At 38.4% G+C, this 12,886-nt stretch overlaps 1 protein-coding gene and 1 long non-coding RNA gene across 2 annotated transcripts; one reads left to right on the top strand and one right to left on the bottom strand.

Annotated features, from left to right (window-relative positions):
- The first annotated feature begins 8,776 nt into the window (after positions 1 to 8,776).
- Positions 8,777 to 9,903, top strand: LOC120089813 (Pathogenesis-related thaumatin superfamily protein). Its single transcript, XM_039047216.2, has 2 exons — positions 8,777 to 8,914; positions 8,985 to 9,903. Exons 1-2 carry the CDS (start codon positions 8,860 to 8,862, stop codon positions 9,656 to 9,658), a joined length of 729 nt encoding a protein of 242 aa, XP_038903144.1. The 5' UTR covers positions 8,777 to 8,859; the 3' UTR covers positions 9,659 to 9,903.
- Positions 8,787 to 11,487, bottom strand: LOC120089814 (uncharacterized). Its single transcript, XR_005485330.2, has 3 exons — positions 11,242 to 11,487; positions 10,846 to 11,137; positions 8,787 to 9,647 (listed from the first exon to the last, which is right to left on the bottom strand). It is a non-coding gene; the product is annotated as an uncharacterized LOC120089814 (long non-coding RNA).
- Between the last annotated feature and the right edge of the window lie 1,399 nt (positions 11,488 to 12,886).

Here is a 12,886-nt window from a genome sequence, read left to right as displayed (position 1 = left end):
AGGATGGAGTTGGCCCTTACGTCCGGTTGCTCCGCCATTCTTGGTGTTCTTTCTTGTTGTTGTTGGCGGTCTCTTAACCTTCTTCTGAATGTCCTCTCAATCTCCAGGTTGTAATTCGCCAGAGATTGAGAGTCTGCAAAGAAATAAAAAAAAAATCTAAGCACTCTATTTTGTCGAAGTCCCCGGCAACGGCGCCAAAAGCTTGATGTCGGATAATTGGAAGTCAATTTTACTCGACAACCAAAATCCCGTGGACGCAGTATGCGATGCATGTTCCTAAGATATGCGTTGATAGTCATGCGTTGATGGTCATGCGTTGGACTGATAATGCGTTAATGAATGTATGCGATGACCATGCGTCCTGCCATAAGTTTTCTTGCGCTTACGCCAAGTATAACGTGAACGCAAGTTTCTCGGGTAATCCGAGGTCGAACACAGAGACTTGTAGCTATATGTATGCGGTGATGTGCATGCGACGGTATAAATAAAAGAATGGAGGGGATGTTGCTAAGTTAATCCTACTCCTACTTCTATCTAACAGACAACGCAATGAGAATATGCATGAAAGGTAGAGATACGACAAACCTTGACATGAAATAAATGTGTGGGAAAATAGATAAAATGCGGAGATTATTTCATTGCAACCCTTAAGAGTGACCGCAAGGGTAACCCTAGTCAACGCAAGTCATGCGATCATGCAACACACATACAATAGTAAACACCTCTCGGTGTGAATGCTACGGCTTCTAATGCTACAACGCATGTGATATATGCGATAAGTCTATAAGACCTACACATAAGCCTCTATTCTTATTTATGCGATGATGGAGTGACATACACATAAATATGGCGATCACATAATATCATACCTATTCCTAGGGTGCATGCGACACAGTGTTGACAAACAGAGCTTATCTCTAAGTCCCTATCTCCTGCTTATGCCGATCTAATCTTGCTCTCTCGAGTCTAGATTCTAACCTAGCTCTCTCGAGTCATTAGGTTCTTTCTTTAGACTCTCTCTCGAGTAGCTCTAAAGGGGTGTTGGGCACAACATAAAACAAGACAAACACATGAACTTGGTTGACGCAAGATTACTCCTATCTCTAGTGAACAATGTATGCCTTGCTTAATGCATCCAACCACTTACCCTCCCGGGCAGTTGATTGTTGTTGACTTTACTCATAGACAAGCAATGTGTTAGCCTATAGACAGGCGTTGCAGCAACTTTACACTAAGCAAATAAGATTACTCACACACTCGCGTAACGCATACCTCTCGGTGGGTTACTATATGTTTTATATTCCTAATCCACATGACTAAGTATGCAATACCCAAGCACTCCCACTAAGTGTTGCAATGAAAGTAAAGATGCTAGGTAAAGAAGATGGAGATGGAGTCGAAGGAATAGAGAAATGCATTGAAAACAAATTGTATTAATCCCTTAATTCCAAAATGTTATACAATACAATATAAGAAAGAAAGGAGAAGGAAATGACCGGCTGGAAGCAAAGTTTTGCTCCCAGCAGATGTGCGTCAAGGCTGCCGGTGGTGCCATGGATGGGCAGAGGAACTAAATCTTACGAGATCTAGCTCCGGTTGAAGGCTCCGGTCGTCACTCGGAATGGATGAAGGAGGTAAAGAACTCTCAGCTATCTTCTCACACGTTTGTCTGGATCGCAGGGAAAATCCCTGAATCACAAGGATCCTCCCCGGATTACTTGAATTTCAGCTCGTCAGCTTCTATTTATAGAGCTTGGGTTGCCGACAGCATTAATTGGACTACTTTGAGTCTGACATTCGGCGCGTTAGTCCCTTCTGAACCTCTGCCACCAAAGGCGTGGTAGGTAAAATGTCAACATCATCTTTTGGTTTTTCTTGAGGTAGATGCATTGATGCGTTCATTCCACCTACCTTGCGTTGGTCTCATTAGAATGCTGCATAGCCGTAGTCATTCAATGGCCGCATTCGCTTAATACTGCAACTCTACATGATGACCACAATCGCTTGACGAGCGCAACTCCCATGAGATGAACGCATACGGCTGATTACCGCAACATCCATGCGTTGATCGATGCGTTTGCCTTTGCGATGGAGTTTTTCTCCGCATGCGGTGGTTTGGTTTCCATGTTTGCGTTCATTTCCTGCATTAGCTACAAAAATAGAACATTGAACGCATAATTAATGCAAAATAACGGGTTGGCTAAGATTCGTTATGCTGATCGACGTAAGCTCATTTTCTCATGAATTCCTATCATGATTGTCGCATATTCTGCCTAACGATCTTCATAATTCTAAGTAAAAGGCCTAAGATGACATGCATTTCTGCATGTCATCAGCCCCCGACTTGGTGTTCACTGAAACACAGAGAGCTGAAAGATTTGTTTAGGGGCTTCGAGATAGGGTGAGAGGCATTGTGTAAGCATTCCAGCCTACCAACTATGCAGCAACATTTTGTGTGGCAGCACGAGTAGGCTGTCCATTATGGCTAGAGTTTCTAAAATCCTTGGCAGTAGAACCCACCTCGGGTTAGAAGAGAAAAGCTGACCGGAGAGCTCTTAAGCCTCCGGAGAAGGTTCAAAACACAGACAAACCACTAGGGCACATCAAGCAACAAGCTTCTAATTCATGAGAAGTTTGAAGGGATATTGTATGGGAAGCGTCATTGGGGATATTGTCTGATTGGTATGGGGACTTGCTTCAGGTGTAAGTAGACAGAACATACGCCTGACCAATGCCCTTGCCTTAGTAGTGGTTCTGGAAGTAGTAGGGGTCAGCCCTCGAATTCACAGCAGAGGAATTCAAATCAACAAAAATAGCAGGATCGAGTTTATGCCACGACTCGGCGTGAGGCAGAAAAGTCAGGCTCAGTGATGATAGGTACACTCCCTATTCTGGGACATTATGCCCTTGTACTGTTTGACTCTGGTTTGATGCATTTATTCATATCGTCTGTGTTTCTGCAGCATACTAGTATAGAAGTAGAGTCGTTGTGTTATGTATTGTCAGTTTCTACTCCATCTGGAGATGTTATTCATGTGACACAGAGAGTAAAAGCATGTTAGATTGTGATAACAAAGCATACATTATATGTGACCTTGTTAGTCATGGATATGACAAATTTTGATGTGCTTTTAGGCATGGATTGGTTAGCTGCCAACCATGCCATCATAGATTATTTTCGTAAAGAGGTCTCTTTTAGCCCGGCTACGAGAGCTAGCTTCAAGTTTAGAGGGGCTAAGATTGAGGCTTCGCCTAGGATAATCTCAATTGCAAAGGCTAGAAGGATGGTTAGCCAGGGTGTTTGGGGCCTGTCCAGTGTAATTGATACCAGAGACCCTAAAGTCACCTCATCGTCTGAGCCCGTTGTAGGGGAGTATCCAGACATTTTTCCAGAGGATCTTCCAGGGTTGCCGCCATACAGAGAGATAGATTTCACCATTGAATTGGAACTAGGCACTACCCCAATCTATAAGGCCTCTTATAGAATGGGTCCAGCATAACTGAAAGAGTTTAACGCCCAGTTGTAAAAGTTGCTTAACAAGGGTTTCATACATCTGAGTGTATCACCCTGGGGTGCACTAGTGTTGTTCATGAAGAAAAATGATGGTTAGTTACGCCTATGCATAGACTACAAGGAGTTGAATAAGGTAACCATAAAAAAACAAGTATTCACTCTCCATAATCGATGATTTGTTTGATCAATTGTAAAGAGCTACAGAATTCACCAAAATTGACCTCAGGTCAAGTTATCACCAACTGAGGATAAAGGATAACAACATTCATAAAACTGTGTTTTATTCTGGATATAGACATTATGAGTTCATTGTAATGTCGTTTGGTTTGGCCAACGCTCCTACGATGTTTATCGACCTGATGAATAGAGTGTTCAAGGACTTTCTTAACACTTTTGTGATAGTTTTTATTAACGATATTTTGGGTCTATTCCAAGATAGAGGCAAAACATGAGGAACATATTAGGAAGGTTTTGGGAACGCTGAGGGAAAATAAGTTGTATGCCAAATTCTCCAAGTGTGAATTCTGACTAAGTAAAGTGTCCTTCCTTAGGCATGTGGTGTCAAAAGATGGTGTATCTGTGGACATAGCTAAGATTGAGACAGTTATGACTTAGCCCCACCCCACGACAGTTGGAGAGGTGCGCAGTTTCTTAGGTTTGGCAGGTTTTTACCGTCAGTTTGTAGAGATCTTCTCTTGTTTAGCCACCCCTTTGACTCAATTGACCAGAAAGGGAGCATTGTATGTTTGGAGCAAGGCTTATGAGGACAGTTTCCAAAACCTCAAGCAGAAGTTAGTCTCTGCATTAGTTCTTACAATACCAGATGGTTTCGTCAATTTTTTTTACATATAGTGATGTTTCTTAAGTTGCGTGCGTATGGACATGGTAAAGTGGTGGCCTACGCCTCCCGCCAATTGAAGAACCATGAGCGAAATATCATGTGCATGACTTAGAGCTAGCGATGGTGGTTTTTGCCTTGAAGATTTGTAGACAATATTTATATGGAAAAAGATATAGATCTTCATCGATCATAAGAGTTTGAAATATTTCTTCATTCATAAGGAGTTGAATATGAGGCAGTGTCGGTGGCTCGAGTTGGTAAAGGATTATGATTGTGAGATTCTGCATCACCCTGGAAAAGCAAATATGGTGGTCAACGCTTTCAGTAGAAAAACGACTCACTCAACGCCCTTAGTCACCACACAGGCTCAACTATGTAAGGATTTTGAGCGAGCGGAGATCACAATAGTTGTAGGGGCAGTAACCTCGCAACTAGCACAGTTGACAGTACAATTGACCTTGAGCCATTGAATTTTAGATGCACAGTAGAGATATTCGTACCTTGTCCAAAAATTTCGTCAAGTGGAGTTAGGACAGGATTGAAAATTTTTGGTATCCTTGGACCATGGTCTTCTTTATCAAGGTCTTTTATGTGTACCTACAGACAATGGTCTTATGAACAAATTGTTGGCATAAGTTCATAGCTCTTCATTCTCGATACATCCTGGTAATACCAAGATGTATTAAGACTTGAAACAATACTATTGATGGTTCGATGTGAAAAAAATAAAAAGTTGATTATGTCAATAAATGTTTAGTCTGTTAGCAGGTGAAGGCCTCGAGATAGAAACCAACAGGTTTTTTTACAGTCTTTGAATGTATCAGAATGGAAGTGGGAAAGTGTTTCCATAGATTTCATTGTGGGTTTACCAAGAACAGCGGAGGATTCTATAGTAATTTGGTGTTAGTAGACAGGCTCATTAATGTGGCACATTTCATTCTGGGGAAGCCCACATATCCGATGAGTAAGTGGACGCAACTGTATATGAAAAAGGTGGTGAGGTTGCATGGGGGTGCCAATGTTGATTGTGTCCGACAGAGACCCTCGTTTTACCTCCAGCTTTTGGAAGAGCCTCCAGCCAGCGTTGAGGACTCGATTGAATTTCAATACATCCCTCCACTCTCAGATTAACAGGCAAATGGAGCGCATGAACCAGATCTTGGAAGACATGTTGTGCGCCTGTGCATTGGAGTTTTCAAGAAGTTTAGGTATTCACTTGCATTTGATACAGTTTGCATATAATAACAATTATCAGCCTACTATTGGCATGTCGCCATTTGAGCCCCTGTATGGTAGGGGTTGTCAGTCTTCTGTTTGTTGGGGTGAGGTTGGTGAGCGAAAGTTGATAAGAACTGAGCTGGTGCAGATGACAAATGAAATCAGGCAGAAGATTAGAACTCGAATGCTAACACTGCAAAGTAGACAGAATAGTTACGTTGATGTTTGGCGTAGTGATCTTAAGTTCGAGGCAGGGGATAAAGTATTTCTGAAGGTAGCACCTACAAAAGGTGTTCTGAGATTTGGAAGGAATGGGAAGCTCAATCCGCATTTTGTGAGGCCATTCAAGGTTTTATAGTGAATTGGTCTTGTGGCCTATTAATTGGCACTTCCACCGTCCCTCTATGCAGTACACAATATTTTTCATGTCTCAATGTTGAGGAAGTCTCATGACGGATCCATCTCATGTGGTAGACTTTGAGCCCTTGCAGTTGAACGAGAACCTGAGTTATGAAGAGAAGCCTGTACAGATTATTGCAATGGAAGTGAAGGTTTTGCACAACAGGGAGGTGGCACTGGTGAAGATTCTATGGCAAAACCATCAGTTCGAGGAAGCAACATAAGAAAGAGAGAAGGAAATGAGAGCTCAGTACCCAAAACTCTTTCAAGACTAGAACTTTCAAGGACGAAAGTTTCTTAAGAGGGTAGATTGTAACAAGTCAAGTTCCAAGAAGTTGCATGTATTTATCTTGTTTATTTAGTTTTGGACTTCGAATTTGTTTATTTTGGTTAAATCGATTCAAATTAATCTCGGTCAAGCTATGGAATTAATTCAAATATTGAGAGTATGATTTAATTTTAGTTTTAGAATTTTAATTATTGGGTAGAAGTGAGATTAAATAGAACTTAAATTTTGTGGTTTGGTTTAGGAAAAGGGGGAAATTAGTGTTTAAGAGTTTTATTTATTTAAATCGAAACATCGGTTTGCATGCAAGTAAAGAAAAAGAAAAAAATTAAAGAAGAAGACTCTTCTTCGAGTTGCACGTCCCCCCTCGTGAGTTCCCGCCGACTGGAAGCCCTCAGACGCGAGTCGTGCATACCGTCGCCAATCCAGTCGCCTCCCAGGCTCGATCCGATTTGCGCACGCATAACTCCAGCTGCGCCTCAGCCCACTACCCGACGCCGGTCGACAGCTGCAGCCGCGCTTCCTTCTCTAGCCGACGGTCCACTCATTGTCAATGACAGCCTTTCGATCGTCGGTTTGTTGTCAGTGCTCGTTGGGTTTTGCCGATTTGGGTAAGCTGTCGGGCACTTTTAGGCCTATCCTTGTTGATTCTTCAATGCCCATTAAATTTATGGACTAACTTAAGTTACCCATGATGTGTTGATGGTCAGATTGGAGTTGAGAGGCATTATTCAGTACTATCCAACAACTTTGACAGTGAAATTGGGGTGTTTTCAGCACCCTTTGTAGGTGAAGTTGTAATTTACAGGTTGTTGAAATTTGGATTTTAAGCCTTGAAACTATTGTCACGTATAAGGATTGGGTTTATTGGTTGTATTTAGAAGTAATTGAGGGTCACACTACGTTTTGGGTAAATGAATTGGGAAAGTTTAAGATAATTTTATGTATAGATTTAAGCCGAATAGGTTCAATTGATTTTTGGTTCAGATAGTAGTATTGACTTAAGGTCTCTCAAGCTAAAAGGGAGACTAATTTACTTATGCTAGATTATTGGGGTAAGCGCTTCGCTACCGGTTCGCCCTCGAACCCAAGTTATTGTTAAGTATGAGATTGTATTGAAAGCATGATTCTGTGTGTTGGTTTGCATTATTATGGCTTACTATGTGACTAGTTGTGTTTGACGGTTAGAGGGTTTACGGAGGCCTATGCTTATGCCATGAAAATTTTGTTTGTATGTGAATGTTGTAGTATCTGAACAATGGATGTATTTTGAGACTGTTGGACTCATTTCAGGCATGATTAAAGGCTATGATTGTATGCTTATGACTTTGTTGGACTATAATGATTGTTAGTATTTCTATTGGGTCATGCACATCGTAGGTTGTGATCCTTTGGGTTCACGCCTTATGCCGATGATTGTATTCCTCCGAGGTCACTACTTACGAAAATGTGCCTTCAAGTTCGCCCTTTATGCTTATGCCTATACCTACTATATGAAATGTGCACTTGAGTCCCGATAGGAATGCTAATAGCTCGCCTCACAGGCCCTGTAGCGGGTCGCTTACTGTGTATATTTATATACTCGTTTGATAAAGATAGAACGATGAATAACAAAAGGGATCTGTGACTTGGTCACTAGGACATGACGATGCTTCCGTACTTATATTTTATTTTATTTTAGTTTTTCGATTCAGGTTAGGTATCTGACATTTAAAACTTTTTGTATTTCATTTATTCGTTACTAATTTATTGATTTATTTAATCTGTTCTAAATCAGAATTAAGGGTGTCCCGAACGGTGTTTTTATGATGATATTATTAAATTTTAAATAAAAGTCTTGCTCCTTTATTTAAAATTTCCTTTTTGAAATATACATTGTCAAGCTTATGCATGTATATAGTAGGGTCCTAGTAGTATGGTAGAAAGTCGGATCGTTAAATTTAATCATCCACATCTTCTTGAAGCTTAGAACAATAGAACATTAATAAGAATAACATCAACATAATAAAATCTGTGTCTAATGAAAAATTGCATTTATTCCATTGATGATCTCGTCTCACTTCCTTAATCCCCCAACGAGTGTAAGAAACAAGGCTACTAATAACTCAAAAGGAGCAAGCAACAATATATAAAATTGGGAGAAAATGAAAAGCATGAAATTCAAAACTTCAACATTCATCAAACCGACTTTTCTCTTTTTAACAAGCCAAGCAATCGTTTATACAGCAATTCAGAATATGCTTGTGTGGAAATGAATTTCATGTTCATACAATTTAAGAAATCCCTCACCCTTTAGGGAAAGAGCATATTACAAGGAGGAAATCTAGCAAAGTGAAGAAAAGTTGTTAAGTGTATTATAGTGATTTATCAAAGCAAACAACACACACACACACACAGAATGCCTTCAATTTGAAGGAATGGATAAATCCCTTTATAGTGAAAGTGAAAGTGAAAGTAGGAGTATCAACTAGGGGAAAAACTAGAGCAATACAGCCTTTAAATAATAGCTTTCTTCCCAAATCTCTGTCATTCAAAATCAGACCACAAACTTAATGTCTGGAAGTTTCATAACCTTGCAAGCCTGTTCATAAGTTTCTGATCATGCATTCCTGTCTGTTTCTTATCCTCTGTTTGGCAATCTCCATCTCACTTACAAGTAAATATAAACAATCCTAGCAATAACTCCCCTATTCACTTCACACACTAAGGTTTTTCTCTGCTTGCAGGTGGAGAACAGCTAATTTTAGTTAACAACTGCAATGAAAGTGTCTGGCCTGGAATACTCGGCAATTCAGACCACCAAACACCGATGGATGGTGGTTTTCATCTCGGCAGAGGCAAGCATGCAGTGGTAGAAGTGCCAAAAAAGTGGTCAGGCAGGATTTGGGGAAGGCAAGGCTGTTCTTTTAGCCATGAAGGCAAAGGCTCATGCGACACTGGAGATTGTTCAGGCAGATTACATTGCAGAGGCACTGCTGGTGTTCCTCCAGCAACTATTGTTGAAGTAACTCTGGGATCATCTATTTCACCCTTGCATTATTATGATGTTAGCGTGGTAGATGGCTTCAACTTGCCTCTTTCAATGAAGCCAATTGGGGGAGGAACTGGCTGTGGCATTGCGTCTTGTGATATTGATGTGAACATTTTCTGTCCATCAAAATTGGAGGTGAAGAAAAATGGAAAAGTAGTGGGGTGCAAGAGTGCCTGTTTAGCCATGCAATCAGCCAAGTACTGCTGCACAGGGAAGTATGCAAACCCCAAAACCTGCAGGCCGACGCTATTTGCTCATTTATTCAAAGCTATGTGCCCCAAGGCTTACACCTATGCTTTTGACGACCCTTCCAGCCTTCGTAAATGTAAGGTTTCACGTTACGTGATCACTTTCTGCCCTGCCATGTGAGGACGATTCCAGTTACTGCAGGAAGAAGAAATCTACTATGACAGTACAAAAATAATGCCTTCTTGCAGAATTAGGAGCTCTTGTGGTTTATTTAACCATCTTTCTATCTTATTTTTGTTAGTTACTCAAAGAAATAGAGTCCAATGAGCATATGTTGAAGATTTTTACATTCTGTCAATATTAATATCATGTTACACATATCAGTACATCTTTGTTTGGTTAAATTACAAGTTTAGTCTCCAATATTTCATGTTTGTGTTTATTTGATCCCATAACATATCTAATAGGTATTAGACCTATTTGATTTTTTTTTTTTTTTAATACAGACCTAGTAGACACAAAATAGGGACCTAGAGTGCAAGGACCAAATAGATACTTTTTTTAAACCTCAAAACATTTTAGGCACAAACTTCAAAGATTATGAACAAAAATTCTTTTGGGGAAACAAAAAAAAAAAAAGGACTAAACTTGTAACTAAATCTCTTCGTTAACTACAACTTGTTTATCAAAGTTCTGTATTGCTTTGACCGTCCCATTCTGAGTTCCATTGCAATATAAATTTTCCTAGGAAAGTGTTTGACCTAATGAAGACATCATGTTTATAGCTTACCTTAATTTTGTAAATGTTCCTTCAAGGTGGGCTGGAGTAACAGCTTTCTACCAAGCAATTTTCAGCATAGAAATTTTGCATTCATTTTGATATCTTGTACAAAAAATGGCCAAGAAGGAAGCAGTTCTTCCTAATTTTTTTGGAGAGACGTACACTAGATAAAACTAATAGTCACAAAACAAAACAAAACAATTACAGAATGAAAACACTTCGTTACGATTCCTAAGTCAACAAACTGAAATAAAGTGTCAGTAACTTCAATTTAGCTCTAGAAATTTCTCCTGATTCCCAACACAAGTGCTTTCTCCTAACCTAAGATTACCATATACCGCAAAAGAACAAAGGGCAGGCATTTACCATTGGCCACATCAGTTAACTCAACACTTGTGGCTCATCCAGCATATGAGAAATTTTCCAGTTCTACAGTAATTTAAGAAACTTTTTCATACTACCTTCATTCATCATATAGCATGACATAAGCAGTTAAGAACAGTGTAGGTTCATAGAATTAAGTAATATATGACCGAATGACGTATCAAATTCTACCGCAGTACTAGAACTTCTTCCTCGAGCATACCTGATGCCATGAGAGGAAACCAACAAATGTAGGCAAATAAATTACATCCCAAGAACTTGAGGGCCTATTTGAGAGTATAAATTATATTGCTTCGTGAAAATTACTTTCCTAATCCGCTGGTGTAACTTCATCGCATTAATGGGATTGATCCAATCCACACTCTGTGCTTGCGTTGCTTCAATGGAACACCCTTGATTCTCCCCACTTCAAACCCAAGCAAGTTCAACCCCATTCCAAATTTCAACGGTAAGCGAAAGACGTATTCAAGCAACAAAATCCCAAATACAAAATACTGCATAAATTCAAAGCAGGACTAGCTAACTCGACAGGTAAAGAAATAAAGTCATTATAATGCATTACTGAACTTGTAGTTGACAGTAATAGCTAATTTTGTACCGATTGATTGTTTTGGGAAGACGGACTTCGCATTTGTTCCATCCCGCATTGCTTAAACTTCCTTTTGCTTTCTCGAAACTAATTAAATCTTTCATCCACAGATTCAATACCCATTGAGTAAGCTTTCAGACTTCGACAATGCCTCGTCTGGCTGGATGAGAACCGAGAATTGCTTGACATGCCTTCAAAGAGGAAATGAAGGAATTGCGCTGCAGCCTGAAACCAGGGAGAAGATTCGACATGTCGAATTCTTAAGTGGATTGGATTGGGCTATGAAAGCCCATTATAGAACTCAATCTTGAAAGCCCAAACGATGAGCTATTAAATAATTATTTCAAAAAAAAAAACTATTAAATAATTTTGTGCTGCTTGTATTAAAAAATATATATATTTTACAATAATAGGGGCGAGTTTTCCTTAAATATAAATATGGTCCGATTTTGTCGGTTTTAGGGTCAACAAGAACCAAACCGAACTTAGATTTTATAAATAAGAGATCTAAACCGATGTCCAATAAATTGATTTTTTATTTGGTTCACTTTATACGGTTCTCAGTTTTTAACATTTTCTCCTCTTTTTTTTCAATTTTTAAATATTTTCAATTTGTTTTGAATGGGTTCTTTTGCTAATTCTAAATGAAAATTTGGTCTATTTCCTTTTGGCTAAATTACTAAAAATGCCCTTGAACTTTGCATTTTGTGTAAAAAAAATGTCCTTTAATTTAAAAAAGTTTTAAAAATACTTTTAAACCTTCAAAAATAGTTCAAAAATATCCTTACCATTAGTTTTGGATGGGAATCGTTAAAGTTTTGTTTCAAAAATACCCTAGAACTTACTGAAAAAATTAAAAAAATATCCTTTATGAACAAAAACCATTAAGACCTCATTGAAACAATACCTCTAAACTAAAATAAAATTAAAGAAAAATGCATTAGTACCATTATTTTTTTTAAAAAAAAAAAACAAAAACAAAAACATTTATCAATGCCCCATTATCTCTCTCTTTCATTTCCTCTAGTTCCCTTACTTCATGATCTAACACTATTTTTCTTCTCTCTTACTCTCTTTCTTATTAATTTTTTGACCTTTGTCTATCTCATTAAAAAAAAATAATTGCCCCCCTCAATTAAAGTTTATAGATTAATACAAAAAGAAAAATAATAATGAAAATACTAAAGGAGCCTTAGATCTTATGTGTTTTAACAAGGTTGCTAATGGTCAAATATATATATTTCTCTTGTATTTAGACATTTATCCTTTTGATAAATTTGAAGGGGATTATTTGAAATTAGAATCTTGTGAAATTTTGTGTTTTGATTTGATGTCTTTGTTTATATTTTGTTGTTGAGAAACTGGTATAAAATTGGACAAATTGGAGAAAATCGAGAGTATCTATAGAGGAAAAAAAAAAGATATCCATGTTATTTGTTTTAAAATTTATTCTTTTCGAACTCAAAAGAACTTCAAACAAATAGATTACTCTACTAGTGGTAGGAGCATTTCTTAACTTTGTTTTTTTTTTTTTTTCCGATAAGGCTACAAGTATTAATGCAACTTTTAAAAGTTTAAGGATATTTTTTAAACGAGTATTAACGGTTTGAGCAGTAATGTTTTTTTAAAGCTTAACTGTATTTTTAAAAATTTT

This window comes from Benincasa hispida, chromosome 11 (genome assembly GCF_027475165.1).
Source record: "Benincasa hispida cultivar pf3 chromosome 11, pf3_genome.v1.1, whole genome shotgun sequence".
Taxonomy (NCBI): domain Eukaryota; kingdom Viridiplantae; phylum Streptophyta; class Magnoliopsida; order Cucurbitales; family Cucurbitaceae; genus Benincasa; species Benincasa hispida.
Note: the sequence above shows the minus strand (reverse complement) of the source record. Positions and strands in the feature narration are given on the sequence as shown.

Coding starts and splice junctions, on each gene's coding strand:
- LOC120089813 (XM_039047216.2), top strand. CDS start 8,860: ATGCATTCCTGTCTGTTTCTTATCCTCTGTTTGGCAATCTCCATCTCA. Junction 8,915..8,984: donor AATCTCCATCTCACTTACAA/GTAAATATAAAC, acceptor CTCTGCTTGCAG/GTGGAGAACAGCTAATTTTA.